The sequence below is a fragment of the Salminus brasiliensis genome, chromosome 14, assembly GCF_030463535.1.
Source record: "Salminus brasiliensis chromosome 14, fSalBra1.hap2, whole genome shotgun sequence".
In the NCBI taxonomy this organism is placed as follows: domain Eukaryota; kingdom Metazoa; phylum Chordata; class Actinopteri; order Characiformes; family Bryconidae; genus Salminus; species Salminus brasiliensis.
This window is the reverse complement of record NC_132891.1, coordinates 31,636,762-31,659,497: the sequence shown is the minus strand read 5'-3', so window position 1 is coordinate 31,659,497 and position 22,736 is coordinate 31,636,762. Positions and strand designations below refer to the sequence as shown.

At 42.3% G+C, this 22,736-nt stretch overlaps 2 protein-coding genes across 3 annotated transcripts in view; one reads left to right on the top strand and one right to left on the bottom strand.

Moving 5' to 3' along the window:
- Window positions 1-1,926: 1,926 nt before the first annotated feature.
- tspan31 (tetraspanin 31) lies at window positions 1,927-14,127 on the bottom strand. Its single transcript, XM_072697018.1, has 6 exons — window positions 13,926-14,127; window positions 9,208-9,375; window positions 8,695-8,775; window positions 8,405-8,539; window positions 6,958-7,062; window positions 1,927-4,236 (listed from the first exon to the last, which is right to left on the bottom strand). Exons 1-6 carry the CDS (start codon window positions 13,986-13,988, stop codon window positions 4,162-4,164), a joined length of 627 nt encoding a protein of 208 aa, XP_072553119.1. The 5' UTR covers window positions 13,989-14,127; the 3' UTR covers window positions 1,927-4,161.
- A 4,078-nt stretch (window positions 14,128-18,205) lies between these two features.
- The window catches only part of agap2 (ArfGAP with GTPase domain, ankyrin repeat and PH domain 2), a 28,941-nt gene continuing 24,410 nt past the window's right edge, over window positions 18,206-22,736 (top strand). For both annotated transcript variants that reach the window (XM_072656529.1, XM_072656528.1), the window contains exon 1: window positions 18,206-18,512. In XM_072656529.1, the coding sequence (XP_072512630.1) occupies window positions 18,350-18,512 (163 nt within the window). In that variant the 5' untranslated portion in view covers window positions 18,206-18,349. The remainder of the gene's footprint in view (window positions 18,513-22,736) is intronic.

The following is a 22,736-nucleotide window of genomic DNA, read 5'->3' as shown; positions in this document are numbered from 1 at the left end:
TGCCGCTAGACCAAGGCACTCCACTCAGCATATGACCACGCATGGCTGGGTAGAGTCTGGCAGAAATCCCAAACCTGAGCCCAAACGCATGCTCAGTAAACTGCAAAGGGCATTTGGTGGAAAATTCCACGAGACCTAGATTCATCACCAGGCGCTCGCTTTCTTACCCAAGCGTACCGAATTCCACAGTGGGCCGTGATAGACACGTGCCAGGTAATGGCGACCTCTCATTTATTGGTCAATGGTTCATTTTCCAGCATCTTGACCAGTACCTTTTTACAGAAGAGCATGGGGAGGCTTTGAAAATGCTGCTTCTCTCCTACAGTTCTACAGTCCTCTGATACACTGATTTACATTCAGCAAATTGATTCCCTATACTAGCCTATACACAGATAAGCCAAAACATTATGACTAGGAAAGAAATGAGGGATTTTGGGCCCCATGAAAAGTTGATGTTGACTGGGTGCCACAAATTTATCAACCACCACAATTTGTGGCTCAGATTCTTTCCCTCTGCCATGTTCACTTGCTGCCTAATGTGTAGATCCCACCCCTAGACAGATAACCCATGTTACGCACTTCACCGGTTTAATGGTTTTAATGTTATGGCTGGTTGGTGTAAGCCACCACAGTGCCAAAATATTTGATCCTGTTCTGGGATTCTCTGGGAAGAGCTTTCTCAGCGCTTCCCCTTGTACCAGCCAATCAGGCTGGTCAGTGTCGGGGTGTAGGGTGGGTCTAAATACCCACCCTACTATTTGGCATCAGGCCAGTGTTTCAGACTGACACGGTGTCATTTCATTGTTGTCCTCAATACACATATCCCATATGTGCAGCAGTGAGATTAGTGAGCGTGAGAGGGTGTCCAAACTTTTGATTGCTGGTGCATGTGCAGATGATGCAGAAAACGCCACAAGAGGGCAGTGCATGGGAGCGGATGTGCAATCCTGCAGCCCAACCAACCAACAAACAAACATCCACACAGGTGACCCCATTCAGCTGTTTGACCGCAACCCAGAAATACAGCAGCAGGCAAAAGTTTGGGTAACCCTGGAGAAAATCTCTGTAACTGTAGATAGTTGAAGATCCTGCTTTTCAGGCCTGATTTTTAATATGTATGTCAAGAAGCTGAAACATTTTAGTATTTAAAGAATTAAAAAAAAAAATTAAAATAGATTTTTTGGATTCGTTACAGTTTCAAAAAATAAATAAATAATAATAATAATAATAATGATTATAACTAAAAAAAACAAAAAGGGCAAAATAGCCCAAAGCAGGGCGTCATTATACCCAACTTACTGGATCTACCCCAAGTAAAATGTCGCTGTGCCCCACTAAAACTATGCGGGTAGCGTAGCAATCCTACCAGCGGTTCTTTCTAGCAGCTACCTGAAAAAGGTTTGCCCAGTCCATCTGTAACAGAACAGTATGTACATTTATTCCTAAGTGGATTTACATAGTAAACTATATATGGAGTAAGGAGGTGTGTGAGGTGTCTGCATTGCAATATCAGCATTTTTAGAAAGCTCAGTTTCCCCACCATTTACCCACCACTGAAAAGGATTTCCCCATTGAAGAGTGTTTTAAAAAGCTTTGTTTTCAGTGATCGAAAAACTGTATTTTCGTGCAGACAGGAGTCCAAAAAGCAGACAAAATAATAATAATAATAATAATAATAATAATAATTTAGAGTGTTAAGCAGATGCTTAGAGGAGCCCCTGGGTGGATTGTGGGACATGGTTTCATGGTTTGAGCATCATTACCTGATCTTTCCTAACGACTACTGAACAACCCAGAGCCTCAAGTTTTCTGAGAGCACAGATCTCTCGCAGTGCCCAAAGCTTTTGCCGCGTTGGGTTTACACCGTTGGGTTTACATGGGAACAGCTGTAAGTGTTGAAAATCAGGCACAGAGCAGCTCCACATGTTTCGCTCCAAGATGTTTTAATTGGAAAAACAAAATCAGTTTCAAAAATACAAGGAAAGTCCAGGAGAAGGTTGAAGGGGGGTGGGGGGGGGTGTGCATACAGAGTTCCAAGAATGAGGACATGGCTTGCCGAAAATAACTAGCATTTCCACTAAATAACTAGTAAGTGGCCACATCAACATTTCAAACAGAGAGGAAAGACTAGCTTGTTCAGAACCTAGCCACAGTACCGTTCCGAGAGTGACAATTCAGTGCATCTTTCTTTCACTGTATGTGAAGTGAGCTTTTAAAAACTAGACTTCGACACAAATGCAGCCACCACACAGGCTCCAACGAGTGATCGTGTTGATCAACGGCTGGAAGAGCAGCTGGATTAAAGCAGGGGGTTTCAGGAGGTAATAACGTGTCAATAAAATTAATTTCCTTACTAAATACAGGCAGGATAGGTTAGATTAGAAACTCATTATTCGCTAGAACACAATACATACAAATAACTTATTTTTCTTACGGGAAGAAAGAGATATAACGCACAAATGAATGGCAACAATACTTGCAGCATAAGAGGAGAAAATGGTGCAAAAAAAAAAAAGTAATAAAAAAAAAAAATTGTGATAAAACTAATTTGGCAAACACAAAAAAAAGAAGACACTGAAGTTCCTCCAGCATTTGAGGAACCCCTCATCCAGTTCCTTGAAATGCAATTCTACCCTTTACGTACAAACTGCATTGGGGAAATTTGGCAAACACTGAAACTGAGCAATTCTTAGAAGCTTAACTTATGAAGATAATGCACAGAGCGCTTGGTTTTTACAAAAGAGGCAAAAATAAGGGGATGAGAACCTGGTAAGTAAACAAACAGATGGCACCAAAAAAAGTTACGGCACATAGAAGCCTGGAAGTCACAAACTTATTAAATCCCGTCAATAAAACAAAAAACAAATGAGTAATACCGATAAAACACAAAAAAGGGTTTGTGTGAAAGAAAGGAATAGTTTGGTGAAAAACATCGGCTTAACATGACTGATCACTTACCGCAGCTGCAGACAAATCAGCAAAGCCATGTTTGGGCATGCATGCACGAAGGCCAGATCGGTGGCGGTCTAACTCATGTACCTAACTTATGTACCAAACATGTCTTGGCTGATCGACTGCATCTGTGTAAAAGGTCAATCCTGTGCATTGGATATTTGGCCAAACTACTCCTTTAAAGTTCCAGTGCAGACCCATCCCGGGTCAGAAGCTAGCTTCATCTGGCTTAAGCGAAGCTCTACCAGGGAAGGTGTGGAAAAGGTGAGAAGTGTGTAAGCAAACTAGCCCTGTCCGTCACCGAAAACGAGTGTTGTGATGTACAACCAACGAATGAGGGCTGCAGTCCGCTGGTGGATGGAAATCGTTCCGTCCACGTGGCTCAGTTACACAAGGTTCTTAAATATACACTAAAAACCTCTAAACGTCTAAACTAACCCCCCCTCCCACCCCACATAGAAAACAACCTCGCCAAGACACGTCTCAAAAGCGCAGTAATGTTCTTCGCACTTTTGCTGAAACCGAGAACAGGACTAACGTGGCAGAAAGCCAAATCAGCGTAGTGATTTACAGAGCAACGGTAAAGCTAATGGGAGCACGTAGGGACTAAGGAACTGCAGGGTAAAGAGCCACTTCTACATGAAAACCACAAGACAGCTGTAGACCTTTGTAGCCCGCTGTAGGTTATGGCTACAAGCATGCAGATATCGACGCCCTTACATCACTGATTCTCAAGGTTGCATACAGTCCAGGACGCGATTCTCAAATCAAGGACGGGGCGGTACCGTGAAGGCCGAACTGATAACACCACAAACATCAACGTCATCCTATCATACATGAGACGTCCAGCTTCTGCTTTTCAGGACATGACCCCTGCGCGCACTTTAAGAGAGGGGGTAGGGGGGGGATGGGAGACTAAAAATATTGCCCGGATTATACAGTGGAAATAGACTTGCTTTTCTTTTTAAAATAGTGTTCCAACTCTCCAGCACCTTCAAAAAAAAACCCTTCAAACCGTAAAAATCTGCGAGATGGTGTATTGAGTCCAGCATGCCGATGTGCACGTTCTCGGTGTTGGTCTGTGTCGGGTTTGAAGTCCATGCTTAATGCCTCGAGTGCTTCTAGGTATGTTCCGTTCTACGTGTGTAAAGGGAATTGGAATCGCTTGTCTACGCTACTGCATTGTGGGATTGGGAGGAGGACAGGAGACTATAAGAAAGCGCTGGGGTTCGCCCGGGGGTCCTTCTGGTTCCTGTAGCGCATGGCCAGCCAAACCCCTAAAATCTGAGAGAGAGAAAACAGAACAACACTTAAACATTCTTCAAAATAGGACGGGACTGTTATTGGTTGTAATGACGTATTGCAGTGCAAAGCCCAATGACGATCATTCCCTTTCAATACCTAGAACCGATTATCAAAGGGTACGTGTGGACATCCAGTAGTAGTGTCCCCAGGTATACGGAGACCTATTTTTTTAGCCCATTTCACCAGTTCAAATATAGCAGTTGTTTCCCCACCCCTTTATATATATATATATATATATATATATATATATATATATATATAAAAAATTGGACAGATAAATATTTAATTGGACAGCAGCTTCAATCCACCATGACATGACCCCTGACATGGACAGAACCTCTGAAAGTGCCCTGTGGTATTTCGCACCAAGACATTAGCAGCAGTCATGCTTCTAAGTTTTAAGGTGAAACAGACAAGGAACAGACCACAGATGCTTGACTGGAATGCCGATTGGGGAATTTGGAGTCCAGTGTGATTGTTCAAGACCCTAAATGGGCACTAATGGACCACGGCCAGCTGGTACTTTTAACCAGGAGGACTTCACAAGCCTTTCTGTTATGTGAATGCTTAAACCTAGTCGCCTGGCCTTGTGAAAGTCGCTGGGGTCTTCATGCCAATTCATTTCTTTTACATCCAACACAGCGGCTACAAGCACCGACTGTCCACTAACGTTTTGACTCATTGCTGTATATTTATGTGGCTGAGGAAACATCCTGACATTCAACACAATCCAGGGTGCAACTTTGCACCAAAGAAGGGTTCAAATCTGTGGGAAACCCTGCGATTACCATCTTTTTAAAAAGTCAAAGGAGTAGTACATTGCTGTGAACTGGTGATCATTTCATATTTGTTCAAATTCAGGTGAACCAAACTAATAAACGTGCTTTAGTAAAGATTAAGAGTATAACTACTATCCGTATAACACCTCTTCTAGAATTATTTAGTGCACATTGGTCCTTTTTAAAATCCATTTAAACAAAACCAAAAACCGGATCATTTTTTCACCGTGCCACCCCGACAAACAAGCACGGTTGCTTCACCTCATTTAACAAGTCAAGTATTAGGACCCTAAGTCCCAAAATGTGAAGCTTTAGAACAAATGTTCTATTTATCAGCCCTTCAGCTGCTTTCCTGAGTAGCACAGAAACATCACATGAACGCCTCAAATTGAATTCAGCCTGACCGAGCGCTGCTGCTGGAATCCAGCCTCTGCAAAGCGACTCCGCAAGTACGTCTAGTTCACGGCTCCTGTGGCTATTTTTCCAGACAACATATAACCTGCATCTTCCCGCTAACACTCAACAGTGAGAAGTATAGCGTCGACTGGTCTCAGATCAGGGCCAAATGGCGATCGTTTAATGCCTTTTGTTACCGATGCATCCTTGACTGTATCCATCTAATAAAGTGCATAGGTAAGCAAACTGAAGGGAAGATGGGTTAAGAGTGGCTCATTTTTAGACATTTTATAGACTTTGGGTTTCACAGACATGTCTGTTAGGGTTGCCTAGGTGCCAGCGTTTACAACTGCCTCCAACTGCATCCACTGAACTAACGAACTGGGCGGATTGTCAAGCATTAATCTTGACATTATACTGCAGTGGCAGAGTCGAACCACTAGAGGTCAGAAATGACGGTTTTATCCGACAGAATGAGTTTAGTGAACACTTTCATTTGTACTTAGCTGAACAATTATCCATATAGTTCACTCAATCTGGCAAAATGGGAATTTCAGTGCTCGGTCAAACATTTACAGACGAATGAAGGGCATGTAATTATTACTATCATATTCAGAAGAAGCAGAAGTACAAGTTATTCAGAATCGAGTCTAGTACTTCATACAGAGGAGCATGCACTGTGCAAATATCCTGCGAGTTCAAGGAGTTCATAAAGAACCCACTCGTCCCACTCGTTTAGTTGTTGTAGTGAGACACCCCGTCAACCCAAAGCAATTTCACTGACTGAGTCAGACTACGCAAGCGGACTATGCACAGTGCTTCATCCCATCCCTGACACAAGAACTGACAACCAAATTTGATCTAGACCGTGGCTCTACAAGATAACAGCACAGTTGTACGCGATCATATCAGAATATTATAAACTACCCCCGGTTTGGAATGAACTCAGCCCATTAGATCAGCTCCACTTCCCATTTACTAGCACTGTAGTTCCAGTAGACTGTTTCTCTGCAGACTCTGTTAGCCTTCTTTCACCGTTTCCTTTAAACGGTCAGGACTGGCCACCATAGAGCAGGTAGTATTTGGGTGGTGGGTCATTCTCAGCACTGCAGTGACTGACTGCCTGACATGATGGTGGTGTGTTAGTACCGTGAGTTGCGCGGGACTGACACCAACCAAAAATATCCAGCCAACAGTGTACTGTGAGCACTGATGAAGGACTAAAGGGAGACCAACACAAACTGTGCAGCGGAAGAGAAGCTAGATAGGAGTTTCTAATAGGGGGTGGGGGGGGGGGGGGTGCAGTGAGTGGACGGCGTTTAAAAACACCAGCAGTGTTGCAGTGTCTAATCCACTGGACACACCACCCAAATACTACCAGCTCTGTAGTGGGCCTGTGAGGTCCTGACCATTGAAGAAACAGGGTGAAAGTAGGCTAATGAAGTATGCAGACGGAATTCCTTCCAAACCGGGGTGGTCTTAATATTCAGACATGACTGTGTATAAATAAAAGCCCTGGACTGACCTCAGTGAAGCTGAAGAAGAGGCCAACTCCACCCAGGATCCTTAGGGCCTCGGAAGCATGCTCAAGCATTTTTGCTCCACAGGTGATGCAAGATGATTTACAAGGCTGTGGTGGGAGAGGAAAACACAGTCAGCACTTTACATTTACAGAATGCTTGTAAACAGATTTTATCCTGGTGTTTGGGACCATTTCTATTGGTTCAGCCATTATTAAATGCATATATCTGCACTCAATACCCCATAATGAGAAGGTGAAAACTTAAATGTGGACACTGGCAAATTTATTAAAAAGTAAAAACTAAAATTTTGCATGTACAAGTATTCAGACCCTTTGCTTTGTCACTTGAAATTTTGCTCTAGGGGCCTCCCATTTCTCTTGATCATCTTTGAGATCTCCCACATCAGAGCAAAAAAAAACAAGCCATGAGGAGGAAAGAACTGCCTCTAGACCTCAGAGACAGGATTTGCGTGGAGGCGCAGATCTGGAGAAGGCTTAAAAAAATCCTGCTCCACAACCAGGACTGTTCCTAGAGCTGGCTGCCCCACCAAACTAACTGGGCTGGGTAGAAGGGTGACCCAAGAATCCAACGATCTCTGGCTGAGCTCCAAAAATCCTGTGTGCAGATGGGAGAAACTTTCAGAAGGTCACTGAACAAAGCAGCACTTCACCAATCTGGGCTTTACAGCAGAGTGGCCAGACAGAAGCCTCTCCTTATTAAGAGACACATGGAAGCCCACCTGGAGTTTGCAAAAAAAAAAAAAAAGCACCGGACGGACGGTGAGAAACAAGATTCTCTGGTGTGATGAAATCAAAATTGTAATTCTAAAAAAACAAACAAACAAACAAACAAACAAACAAAAAAACCCCAACAACAGCTAATCACCTGCCCAATGTCGTCCCTACAGTAAAGCATGGTGGTGGCAGCACCATGCCGTAGGGGCTTTTTTTAGCAGCTGAAACAGGGAGACTGGTCAGGTTGAGAAAAAACAGACTGGAGCAAAGTATAGAGATTTTCTAAACGTAGACCCGATCCAGAGCTCTCAGGGCCTCAGGGACAACTCTGCGAATGTCCAGACTTGAACCCAATCGAACATCTATGGAGAGACCTGACAATAGCTGTCCACCAACAGTCCCCATCCACCCTGACAGAGCTTGTCTGTGGAGTAGAATAATTCAGCTGTGCAAACATTGTGGCATCCCACCCAATAAGACTGGAGGCTACAATCGCTGCTAAACATGCTTCAGCTAAGTACGGAGTAAAGGGTCTGAATACCTGAATGCACTGTATATGCACCCTAGCTCACAGAGGCCACAGAACAACCCGGCCCAGAAAAGGAGCGCTGGGTGTTCTCAAAGTTACTGTCGCCAGTAGTGCATCACAAGTGCTTCACAAAATCTACCCTACCAGTGGTGACTTTTTTTGTGGTGCGTTCTAGCTTGATCTTACAACATTACACAGCGCCACATCCATTTCAAACGGGCCCTGAGTGGTGTTGAAAAGGCCGCAGCACTGCAGCTTGTCCTCCAAGCCTCTCCTAGTCTCATTGCCCATCACTAACCACGTGGAGTTCAGCAGTGCCTTCTGCAACACACCATCAAGAGCACAATGAACAACTTGTAGTGATACAGACAAACGCAGAAGAGAGAAAAGGTGTTATTTTGATATGCAAAGTTTTATTTGCATAAAAATTGTACAGTAAAACATGGGGCGGGCACAGAGTTATGAAGACCACCTACCTGCTGGCCTTGGTTCATGGCCAGGCAAGAACAGGACACACCAAACTGGAAGAGGAACACTACAAACAGAATGACCATGTACTGGGAGAGAGAGATGCTGAGTCAAGGCAAATGAGTGACTCATAGCTTGAGCTGCTTATTACTTAACTGTTGACTCTGTAGACTGAACTGAAAGACACACACACACACACAGGGCATTCATTGTGGATGTTCTACAGTGCATGTTAATAAAATACACACACAAAACCCCATCTCTCTCAACACCTTGTGCTGGGTCACTGCGGCAGGCATGTGCTGAAAGGTGTAAGAACTCATAGGTTGTGTAGAAAGCAAGGGAAGCTGATTTAGTCAATTAGGCTCCCGATACACTTTTCATCTCCCCGACCGCACTGTGCGTTCAGATAAGGCTCTGGCTTCGCGTGACTGAAATCAGCTGCCGGGGGCAGCGTTAAAAACAGAAAAGCTGATGTGGGCAGAATTCTCTAAACAGACTTCTAAACAGATAAAGGATACAAAGAAAAGCATGACTTGGTGGTGATGGACGGCTCCAATGAGGCCCACGATGGCGATAAGCAGCAGGAAGAAGCCCACAGCAATCACGCCTCCGATGATGTGGATGCTTGATACGATCCCAAAGCCCTTTCCCCACGCGGCCACGCCAATCAGCAGCAGTCCCACCAACTGAGGGAAGAAAGACAAGAAGCCAGTCAAAGCACTGAACTTTGCAATACTGTATTCTGTATTCAGCCCTATATAAAAATAAAGTTATGGCCACATTAGTAAATCAACTTAGCAGGCGTTCCCAAAGAGGCCGATATGTGATTTATTTAGGGCGAGACATTACAGGTGACGTAAAGGTACTAGTGATGTCCCAATCCAGATTTCTTTGCCCCTCGATCCGATTCTAGTACCTTAATGCTGAGCATCGGCCAACACCAATCTGATATGATCTTTGTGTCTACAGATAACACGGTCACGCGGTTTAGGTAAGATGTGATGGAAATTAATACTTACTATGGTAGTGAAATGACTTAAAATGCCTACAGTGATCCACCCACGCCTGAACCAAAAAGCGAAGGCGTTGTTTAGCGATGCTGGGGGCTCATAGTATAACCTTTTATAACAAGCTAACCTTTTAACCTTTAGTTAAAGAAATGCAATTTGTCTCTTTTCCGGGGCTAAATGTTCTCATATAATCTCATATTTATGCCTATTTGGGGCCAATTGCCTTGGCCTTCACATCAACACGGAACTAGATTCGCCACAGCTGTCAGGACGAACACAAAGCGAGATTGAAAGGTTTGTAGTAAACATTAAATTTGTGCTCATAGATCACAGACCAGTGCTATTACGCAAGAAGCGTACTGTAACAACAAGTAACCTGATCACTGATATCATGCTAAGAACCCCGATGATTATGCTGATTATCAGCACTGTAGGGCTTGTTGTGGCTAGTAGGTTGCAGCGGTATACCATTGTTGGGTATACCATGGTCTGGAAATGGATGATTATCATACTGTATAGACTTGCTTAATACCAGTATTGGGAGGGGGGGAGGGGGGGGGGGGGGGGTACTGAACATAGAATCCCACCAATTAATTAAATAAAATTACACACACACACACACACACATCAACCAATTAATAAATAAATTAATCAATTAATTTATTAGTTAATAAAAAAACACACAGCGTCTCTAAATAAAAGTCTCAGACTTAATTAGAACAGGAATCTAGCACCGCGGTGGAGTGCTGTCAACTCGCTAATTAAGAGGTAGCATCACACTGCTCACACCTGCTCTCAGGACTGAGTCAGGTGGAAAGAACCAACACCTATAATTGAGAAAAGCACCTCTACTGCTAACCTGCATCGTATAGTATGAAAACAGAAAGCCAAGCCAAGGTCTAGGTCAGATTGAGCCAAGGCTGCAGATGAATTCATAGCTGCATCAGACTGCAAAAGACGTTTCTACGTTGGGACACAATATCTGTTGAAGACTGAAGATGAGAAGGAGAGAACAAAGTACAGGCAGATAAAACCGGATACTAATAAATACTAGTTTTAGAGTGTTTTTAGGCCAGTGGTTCCCAAACTCAGCCCTGAGGAACTTCACTGAAGTCGAGGTTAAATCAAAGTGAAATCCCTGATTCTCTGGCTGGCTGAGTCTGAGCTGGTTAGATCTAATCTGCAGATTTTTCACTCTTCCCAAATTTAGCCTTGTCTCTCCACCGCTGCGTTCTCTCTTCACTGGCTTCCTGTAGCTGCTGCCTGCATCAGATTCAAAACCCTGACTCTGGCCTACAAAGCCTAGAATGAACCAGCCCCTCTTGGTGGCAGTGGTCAAAAGCCGATCTGCACCAAGCGCCCTTCCAGCTTCAAGTACGGCTCGGCTCGACCCACCATCCCTCAAAACCCTCGGAAGACGAGAGTCCAGGCTTTTTCTGTCCTGCACCGAAGTGGTGGAACGAACTTCCCCTGGGTGTCCGAACGCTCGCTGCCTTCAAACGCAGACTGAAGACCCACCTTTATTGAGAGTACTTGGGCGAATAGCAGAGTGGTCTCCTCACTGACTAGTGTTTAGTAGAGTCTAAACTAGGCTAAGATGTCTTTGAATTTTTAGTCTATTTAAACTAGCTGAGGTTTTTCTTGGGTAAATAGCAAAGCACTTTTGTAAGTCGCTCTGGATAAGAGCGTCTGCTAAATGCTGTAAATGTAAATGTAATGTAAATTCGTCAGGTGGAGTCGACAGTTGGAGAAGGACTGTTGTGTTGTGTTGAGGGACGCAGACTCAGTATAGTACTACATATACTGGTCATCATCTCAGTTTGGACAGGTCCCAATTTAATTATCCAATGAAAATGGAGCACAAAAACAGCTGATTTTGGTTGTTATGCGATTTCTTATTTTAATTTTACGCTCCACCTTAAATTACGCAGCAGCTACACTCCAACACCGGCACATGACCGATACTGCAGCACCATTCAAGGACAACCAGAAACTCGCAAGAAGCCAACATCTGCATTTTCACATTCCTTAAGTTTTGGGTCAGCTGTGGTGCGAATTAGTTCTGTGCAGTTCCTGCACAAAGGTATTGGATGGAGCTCCAAACCTCCAAGGAATACAAGCGCAATTCTCCACAGGCAAGTGCTGCAGGGCTTTATATCCATGTAGGTAGTGGTGAATATTGGGCATGGTGACCAATAAAGCCCATGTGCTGCCACTCCAGAGCACCCCATTCTATCAGCCGATGCATTGCCAATCTTCGGAGACTCTACAAGCTCTATGCGCAACTTAACTCCAGCGTCTGCAATGGGTACACATTAAAAGAGCAGACTTCATTGAACAAAAAGGGCGTCTGGATACTTTTGGACATACGGATGCTTCCAGATGGGTGTACTGCAGACCGGCTGACCTTCGATTTTGGACCAGGATGGCAAAAGGAGAAGGAGCTTCAGTCACAAAGAAAGCACAGAGGTTACATCCCAAATTACACACTGCTCCCTATGTAGTGTACAAAGCAAGTCATGCAATTCCAGACTGTTTAGATCTGTAATCTAATCGGTGACATAAGTAGTTCACTAGATAGGGAATAAAGAAGGTTTGAGATTCAGCCAAAAATCTGTGTTGTGACGTAAGTTTTTCGGCAGGCGTGTGGAGACGTGTGGACGGGGCCTAATAAATAGAGGCCTTTGAGTCAGTGGTTGCCAAACTCTTGTAGTCCTATAACTAAACGTAGCCATGCTGAAACTACAATCTTAGCAAAACGGGTTCTACACAGTACTGATAGGGGGTTCTCTGACTCTATAGCAATAGTGGAACCCCTTTTAGTATTATACAGAACCACTGAAGGACCACATACAGGAGGCTTTCCTTGTACATGAAGGAGCAAACACATTCAGATGGTTCTCAATAGCCCTTGAAGAACCCATTTCGAGGCTGGGCAGTGTGGTTGAAAGCATCCATTCATGTGATGCTCTTGGACTGAAACGCAGAAGAGCAGCTGTTCCTCAGGTGACTGAGAACATCACAGCTGGATGAGATCACAGCCCATAGAGGCGAACGACCATCTGATGGGACCCTCGTCTCCAGAGCTGTGGAAGAGTGAGTCAGCGGTCACCAACCCACCACAAGTGGGCGAGTGCATGTGACGGGCGTGCAGCAAGACAATGCTACAGGCCTTAATCAGGTACCTGATGGTCTCTTCCAGGATGACCAGAGTGACGAGGGGTCTCTAAACGGGCTGATTAGGACTAACTAATGACTAATGGACCTCCACCCACACCTAAGAGATTTTGCACCAGACAGGCATTAGACAGAGCTCTCCACCACCAGAACTCCATCTGAGGGAGTATGATCAGTCATTCCTGTGAACCTGGTCCTGGAGGACCATCTCTCCTACACATGTGTAATGGTGTCCTGCTCGGACACACTTCACCACCTCCACCTCCACCTCCAGCAAGCCAGGGCAGGCTGGTCTGTAAATCAGCCAGCAGATCAGCACCAGCTGGAGGAAGAGGGACGATGCTCCATCCGTCCGGTGGCAGTTCAACCCCTTCTCAGGACACTTCCGGTCCCGTTTATCCTGAAATGTGCAGAATTAGCTAGCTACGTGGACCCTGTGTTAAAGCACACACGTTTAGGCACTTGTTGGTCGGTACCTAGCTACAGCGAGCTTGTGGCTAAGCTAATAGTTAGCTAGCTAGCTAAACGCGAAACGCTTACGCAACTGTAACCAATAGCTAGATAGCTAGATAGCTAGCTTGACGTGGCTAGTGCTAGCTAGCAGCACAGGGCAACCTAGCTAGATAGCTAGTTAGTTAGCCAGCCAGCTAGATAGCTAGCTAACGTACTGAAACGTAGCTAGCAGCTGAAGTCTAGTCCTTCCATGGTTCTCCTTCTTCCGACTAGCTAGAACAAAGCTTCCCAAAGACGCTAGCTAGCTACCTAGTTAGCATTAGCTAGCTAGCTAGCTACATGTCAGGGGGCTGGGAGGGTGGCAGCAGGACAAAGCCCCTCCAACAGCTACTTTATTTAGCTTATCCACCAGCCTTAGTCCTCCTACATCTCTCTTTATTTAAGCACAGTAATCTGCTGTCGTTTTTAGAAGGAGGCAGAGTCCAATAAGCACAGAAACGAGCGTCAAACGAGCGCTAGCTAGGCCAACGCGTGCCAGTCAGCCTAACCAGCTAGCTAGTGCTAACCAGCTAGCTACTCAGACCGCCATGACTCACCATGTAAACAACGTTGAGGGAACAGAGGGCATTCTTTGAGCAAGTGAATCCTCCACACACCATGTTGAACCCTGAGGCATTTATCAGCGGGGCGAATCTGTTGAGCCTGGCCTCTTCTCCTCCTCCTCCTGTTGTTGTTGTCCACTCGACTGCTGCAGGTTCAGCTCTCGCCCGCTTTACCAACGACCATACGACCAGCGAAGCCACAGATCATCTCCTGCAGCAGGAGGAGCTATTCGGCCGACACTCGTAGCGCCGATCGATCTCTAGTGCGAGTACAGTGAAGACAAGCCGTAGTAGACTTATTAGGAAGATGAACGAGAGTGTAAAGTCATGGCAGAGCCAGTTTATAAAGAAATCGGCCTCTTTTTGTTGATGCTATAATACAAATAAGAATATGAACCAGTAGAGGGCGCCCACGAGAGAGACTCAATTGAATGGGAGTGAATGGGGCTAAATGTTAATAAATGTTGCGAAAATAGTTTCCTACTGTTATACGCAGGGGGTTTCGATCATTTTGGAAAGTAAATGAACGTACAACGCAGGAAAAGCATTAAAAACACAGTTTTAGATTTCCGTCTTTTTACTGTAAACGGGTTCAAGGCAGAAGGATGCTAGCATTCTGGCTCAAGGGTGCTAATCATCGGCTGTTGGCGCTCCCTGATGTCATGAATGTAAGAAGGGTTTTTTTATGACAGAAATTAATATAATAATAATATATTAGGATGTTATGTGTTGAGAAAAGTGCAGCTGTTTATGAATAATTACATTAAAAATTATTACAGTTCGCAGAAAAGCATAATTTCAAGCCATTCATAGAAGCGCCCTCTAGTGTCTGAGATGGGTATTCCTTTTTGCTCCTGTGATGTTAATCAGTTTTGTTAATCCATCGAGCATGATGGACCCGGTCCTGTGGTGCATATGGGCTCCATGAAAAGATATTACACTGAGCCCCACAGACTAAGGCGCTGTCACTATGACCAGGTGATCGCTGGTTCGAACCCCAGTCAGGCTGCAAGCCATCGGCAGCTGGGGCGAGAGCGCACATTTGGCCTTGCTCTCTCCAGGGTGGGTAGATGGCGCTCTGTCCCCATATCGCTCCAGTGCGGTGGCGTCTGCTGGCCGATGCATCGAAGCCGGGTATTTGGGCACATTTCCGGGCACATTGTTTGCGGCCAGTTTGAAAAACAGGCGTTTGCTGGCTGCACACGTGTCGGAAGGGGTGTGTGTTGGTCTTCGCCCTCACTACTGTCAGAAAATGGGTAAAAATACTGAATTAATTAATTCTTAGGGCACCTGTCAGTCACAGGCCCTAACTTACTCCACAATGGACCAGTATGTCTAATCTGCAGATTATGAGCAGTTCTGTGTTTTCCGTTGCTACATGAGAAATACAGGTGGCTGCTCATCCGTTGGCTGAGCGTGGATTTTGTCTGAGAGAGTATGTGATGGCATTCTGAGGTCCATTTAGATCAGTAATTGAAAATGTTGAAGAGACCTTAGGCTATTAATGGAAAATGGTAGAAATAATGGGGAATTTAGCTAGGTTTTTTAAATGTTGGGCCTAATTTGTTAAACAAATGCTACAAAAATAAAATCCAATGTAGATGATTTTACATTTAGCCGAATCAGTTGATCATAGTTAATCAGCCAAGGCTTATGTAGCTAAATAGACTTTCATTACTGGTTGCTTGTAAGCTGCACTAGCTTTGTGACTACAGAGTAAAACCGATTAGCTATATTAGCTAAATATATTGGTTAATTAAGTATGTTTGGGGTAAAGGGGAAATTGTAATTGTCCTTGACTTTTACTGGGACAATTCTGGTCCTCAGGTTGACAAACACCAAAGGTGACCAAAAGCCTAGAATTAAAGACCAGCAGCCAAGAGCTCTTTTATACCTTCACTAAAGAAAACAATTAAACAGGCGGAGGAAAGCCCTATGTCCCAAAATATTTGGTGCCTAGATGACTGTAATTTAGCTAATGCTAAAATGTATTCAAAGACAAATCAAACTGAAATCTGAGAAGGTGCGTGGGAACCACAGTGGGTAAGTCCCAAACATTACAGAGGGTACTCTACAGCCATATGAGGCTGGGTTACAGTTCTCTACTTCATAGCTACCACGTGACATTAGGTAGAGTGGGTCAGAAAGTGGATGATCTAGACAACCTAAGAGCATCTTTGGTGAAGAACAGCAGCACATGATGTCCAACTCAAGCAGCAGCTCTCAGCTCTGTGTCTGTAATAGTGAATATATTCAGACTATGTGTCTGTAATAGTGAATATATTCAGAGTCTGCGTCTGTAATAGTGAATATATTCAGAGTCTGTGTCTGTAATAGTGAATACATTCAGACTATGTGTTTTAACAGTGAATACATTCAGACTCTGTGTTTTAACAGTGAATACATTCAGACTCTGTGTTTTAACAGTGAATATATGCAGACTCTGTGTTTTAATAGTGAATACATTCAGACTCTGTGTTTTAATAGTGAATACATTCAGACTGTGTCTGTAATAGTGAATACATTCAGACTCTGTCTGTAAAAGTGAAAGCATTCAGACTGTGTTTTAACAGTGAATACATTCAGACTCTGTGTTTTAACAGTGAATACATTCAGACTCTGTGTTTTAACAGTGAATATATGCAGACTCTGTGTTTTAATAGTGAATACATTCAGACTCTGTGTTTTAATAGTGAATACATTCAGACTCTGTCTGTAAAAGTGAAAGCATTCAGACTGTGTGTTTTAATAGTGAATATATTTAGACTCTGTCTGTAATAGTGATTATATTCAGACTCTGTGTTTTAACAGTGAATACATTCAGACTCTGTGTTTTCATAGTGAATATATTCAAACTCTGTTTTAATAGTGAATATATTCAGACTCTGTGTTTTAATAGTAAATATATTCAGACTCTGTGTTTTGATGGTAAATACATTCAGACTCTGTAATAGTGAATACATTCGAACTCTATTTTTAATAGTGAATATATTCAGACTTTATTTTAAATAGTGAATATATTCAGACTCTGATTTAATAGTGAATACATCCAAACTCTATTTTTAATAGTGAATATATTCAGACTCTGTAACAGTGAACACATTCAGACTCTATTTTTAATAGTGGATATATTCAGACTGTGTTTTAGTGGTGAATACATTCAGACTCTATTTTTAATAGTGAATATATTCAGACTCTGTGTTTTAGTAGTGAATACATTCAGACTCTATTTTTAATAGTGAATATATTCAGACTCTGTGTTTTAGTAGTGAATACATTCAGACTCTATTTTTAATAGTGAATACATTCAGACTGTTTTAGTAGTGAATACATTCAGACTCTATTTTTAATAGTGAATATATTCAGACTCTGTGTTTTAGTAGTGAAAACATTCAGACTCTATTTTTAATAGTGGATATATTCAGACTGTGTTTTAGTGGTGAATACATTCAGACTCTATTTTTAATAGTGAATATATTCAGACTCTGTGTTTTAGTAGTGAATACATTCAGACTCTATTTTTAATAGTGGATATATTCAGACTGTGTTTTAGTAGTGAATACATTCAGACTCTATTTTTAATAGTGAATACATTCAGACTGTGTTTTAGTAGTGAATACATTCAGACTCTATTTTTAATAGTGAATATATTCAGACTCTGTGTTTTAGTAGTGAATACATTCAGACTCTATTTTTAATAGTGAATATATTCAGACTCTGTGTTTTAGTAGTGAATACATTCAGGCTCTATTTTTAATAGTGACTATACTGAGACTCTGTGTAATAGTGAATACATTCAGACTAATGTCCTGTGTGTTTTGTATTTACATCTGTGTTCAGGTTTCTTTTTGTAAACCAATTTGTATACCAAGTTTCATTCAGCATAGCGAGATGGAATAATGCAATTAAGTATTATCGTATGGAGTGTAATGTGTAATGTGTAATGTTACCTGTTATTGCTGTTTTTGCATTTTTACTTAATTGGATGTTTAATAAAACCTGTAATATTATTTCTGTACACAGTCTGTAACTCTCTAGTTGATCATACCCACGTCTGTGTTTGGCGTCTGAAAGAAATGAATAAACAAACTTGCTTGTCTCGACCCAGTGTTTTGAATAAACCGTCCTCGTGGCTTTTTTTCTTTCAGTTAGGCTGAATTCACCACAAAGTCCTGTTTGTGACAGAACAGCCTATGAGGTGGCGACAATTTTTGAAATCAGGAAGTGAACTCAGATGCAAAGAGAGGAAATTCTTGCAAGTTCAATTACTTCTCAGCTTCTCCTCTCCGCCTGTTCTTCAGGTTCCAATGCCTGCTTGCGGCTGCACGTGAAAAAAGCATGGCAAGGCAGGCTGGGGGTGCCAATGGGCTGCTGGGATAACTTTATCCGTCCTAGGCTGACTCACCTGAGTGGATAACATGAATAACTCAATTAAAGTGGCGCATTCCAGTGCAATCAGATCTGAGGTGAAGCGACATGACAGCCTGCAGAACACTCTGAAGAAAGTGCTGAAACAGCTGGAGAGGGTCGAGGACCCGCAGCTTAGGACCGGCCTTAAGGTTTACATCCACAGTATCCAAGGTGAGTCCAGCTGGTCTTTTATGATGTCCACATGATGGATCTTCAGTTGGACACAAAAAGATTGTTTAGATTTTTGTTGCGTTTGTGGGTCTCTTTGAAGAATGAGTTTATCCCAAGCTTATTTCTCAAACCTAAACACCACAGGTCAACAGGAACCATCAGAACCTCAATCGACCTTATTGAGAAGGTTGTATTTGTGGACTTGTAGAATCTGGGTCAGATGAGCTGTCATTGCGAACCTGTCTCCTTCTCTTTGCGGAAACGGTTCATCGAAGGAGGTTATAGGTGTAGATGTATCCATCCTTGTTCCTCTTCAGTTCTCTGCACTCTTAAGAATATTAATGCTACAAAAGGTTCTTCGAGTGGTGCCACAGAAGAAGAACCACTTCTGTTACCATAAGGAAACCATGGGATCTCATTGAACAATAGCTTACAAAGAATTTCTAACGATCCGTTCTTCAGAAAAGTCCAAGCAGAAAGTCTACGTCAGATTCATGATGTGTTTTTAAAGTGCAGAATTGTTATAGTGATGGATCGCATTGTTCTCGAAAGCTGGACAAATCCCAAATAAGAGAACATTGGTGAAGCTCAGAGCTGTTTAAATGGGTTTATTTCTTCTTAGGAATGGTTGGAGAAAAAGTCCCAATGTTTGTAATAGAAATGTGTGAGTGTGCAGAACCTGGAAATTTGAAAAGAACCTTAAACTGAACCTCAAATGAATTTTATTTAAACCTTTAAATGATTCTTCAACAGTTTGTTGAGCATATGATTCTCAAAGATTTGACCCCAATCACTGTGGATCAAACTGCGGTTGCCTGATTCCACTGTACTTTGACTGTTTTGAGATTTTGAGGCCCTTCCAGATTAAAAACTAACATTTAAAGCTTGTAATGTTACAATGAATTGATATTCCATGTTTTATTTGAAGCTTAAAACTCACTTTATTGTGTATCTATCTATCTTGTATGTTGCAGTTTTACAGCAACTCTTTCAGTAAAGAGACAAACAAGTGACTTTCCTCAAAAATTTGATCCCAATCACTGTGAATCAAACTGTGGTTGCTTGATTTTGCTGTTCCTTTGTCATTGTGTTGGTAGTTAATCTAATCTATTTGGTCTTCAGTCCAGTTCCTGAGGTCCTAACCAATGGGAATGCTTGTTTGGCTGCATCTGCCTAGAGACCACAGGGCAAATTATCCAGACTGGGCAATTTTCATTTGGCTTTTCAAGAAATTAAGTTTTTAAACCTTTAAACGGTTCTTCGCAGACAGACCCTGCTTACGAAAGTTTATTATTTAGGAGTGTAGACTCTAGATTTTGGGCCCTCAAAGACTGAAACCTTCAGCGTGTGGCATCCAAAGATTACAATGTAAAATAGATTAAAATTTGGACCTCTTGTATTTGATATGAGATGTTCGTTGAGTTGAGAGTATACAGGCATGTTGTCACGCTGTGAAAGTGTACATTACACACACTTCTACACACGTCTTCTTCTGGAGCAACTATACAACAGTGAGGTCATTTCAAACTTCAGCCTGCACAGTTGAGTACTGGATGATCCTCTGAGGGAAGAAAATATGGTTGATGTCATATCAATATCTTGCAACTGGGACTAGTATCTTCAGTTTATTTTTTTATTAATTACTTTTTGTTATTTTTATTTTAAGTGTATTTTAAATTTTGTATTATTTTTAAAAGACTAAAAGAAAGTAGAGAGAGCTTCACAATACTTTTTATTAAAATACATTAATACTGAAGAGAAAAAGCCCTGGTAGATACAAGTCCAAGTCTTTTGGGCTACATTATACTCTTTTTGTAAAGAAACAAGCACTTGTTCTAGGTTCTTTAAGTACTGATCCATAAGCTCAGGAAAATTCATTAAGATGTAACTAATAATGACAAAAAATAAAACCCTTATATCGCCAGCCCCTAAAAGCAGTAGTGAACCATGACTATTATGACTAGGTCTTCGATTCAGACTGTAAATGTCATTCTTTGGTCAAAAATTGAGGACAAAACAGAAAACACCTCCTCTATAACATCCATTTTTGCTAGTTCTCTCTATGAGATGTTAGCGCTAATCTAACAGCACTGTACTTGGACCATACTGTGTTCTAGATGATCTCTTATATTTTACAGCTTGTAAAATATAATCCATATGTTTTATTTGAAGCTTAAAACACACTTTATCCTGCATGTCACAGTTTTACAGCGACTCTTTCAGTAAATAGTCAAACCTGATTAGTTGGCCTGATTCTGTTTGGCCTTCAGTCCAGCTCCTGAGGTCCTAACTAAAGGGGGATGCTTGTATGGGTGTTTCAATTTCTTGAAAAGTCAAAGTATCTGCCTAGAGCCCTGTGGTACTTTGACTTTTCAAGAAATTGATCATTTTGCCAACTACAACTTACATATGAAAGTAGTACTGTAATACGTGAGGATTCTATGAAACCAAAGCTAAAATGATAAGTTTCAAGGTTTTCTTTGAAGGCTTGGAAATCATCTGATTGTCAACCTCTGCCTATCAGAAAGGGTTCAAAACTACTCCCAACATTGTTACTGTCCAAACTGACAAAGAAAATGCAAAGGTGGTCTGATCTAATTAATGTAAGTTAATGCAGTAACTAGAAGTACAACATGAAATAGCCTCACACTGTAAATAACGTTTTTTTCAGAGGATATCGGCAATATGGACATTCACGGCCAATATGAAAAAAGCTACCATTTAGAAGTTCTAAGGTTTTGTGAGGACCTCATACTCTAAAATGAAATTAGATTTCATTATATTCATATTATCTACATAATTTAGCCCAAGACTTGCTGTAACTTGGGTCTGGGAGGGCCCACATGTACCTCCACTCCACTCTTAAAAAGGAAAGTGCCATAGAAGAACCACTTTGGTTCCATGAAGAACCTTGTTTGTGAAAGAGATGTGTGAAGAACCTTTTAAAGATCTAAAGATGTCTTAATTTAATGTAAAGGTTCTTTGCCAACTTAACCAACACATCTCTATTGCAAACATTGGTTCTTTACGGAACCAAAAGTGGTTCTTCTATGGCATTGCTCAATACACAGTGGTAAACCCGGACATGAATCATAGGTCTTCTCTGTAGTGGGGTTTATGTGTGCTGTCAAACCTGTTTTGGTGCAAACATCTCGCTGTCTGTGTCAAGACGCTTAACGCTAAAGAATAGGCATCTGCCCAGCACTGACGTCTGAACCAATCTCCTGTTTTACGTAGCGTATAACAGTTACCGCAGTCACGTCACTTCCTAAGTGGAGAGCAGGCTGTATCTCCTAGCAATGTATCCTTATTGCACTAAGCTTCGTGAAACTTCGGCCCCACAGTCTAAACACTTAATCGGGAGACTGTATGTGTTAAGTTAAAGGCTCAGGTTGCGAGATTATTATCATTCTTCATCTGTTGTCACGGCAGCGGGTTTTCGTACGGGCCCACTTCCTGTCTGCCGCTCTCTTACTGCCCCAAAAGCCACTTCCTCTCCATCTCAGACGCCACCAGTCACGGCAGTGTTACACTCTATATTTAAAAAGGAACACTAATTTTGGTCCCATTCTTATACAGTTAGCAGCTAATAGTAGCCACTGGCAGGTACGTATGACGTATGTGTTCACATCCAGGCTCACATCTTATAGGCTTTCACCAGATAAAAAGAGACCCTCATAATAATGGGGCATGGTCATTTCCATTTCAATTCCATGCTACCAGATGTCCACGCAGAGAAGCTGATGGGGTCGTGGGGTCAGAGGTTCTGGCGACGACGGTTAATTCGCCTTTTATTTAGTCTTTCAGCTTCGCTCTCCTTAATTCACTTCCTCCCCAGAGCACTTCCTCTCCTGCATGTAATTATGGCTGATCACGCTGACGACAACGGAATAGGGCCAAGACAACGTCTTCTCTAAAACTCACAGTGGTTTCTCTGAGGCAGAGAGTGGTTTCACGATTGCTGACTGATGATATACTCTTAAAAATAAAGGGGCCTACAATAGTTCCTTGAGGGATGCCATAGAAGAGTCATGAAGAAACCATGTTTGTAATTGGGATGTGTAATAGAGTGTAAGGAAGGTTCACTCCAAGAACCATTTGAAACACCTTTATTTTTGAGAGTGTATCTTGAAATATGAACCTTCAATGCTTCAAGTTTGCATTTATGTGTTATTCAAGATCTTATGTTTGCATTTATGTCCATGTTAAGTCCATGTAGCAGCA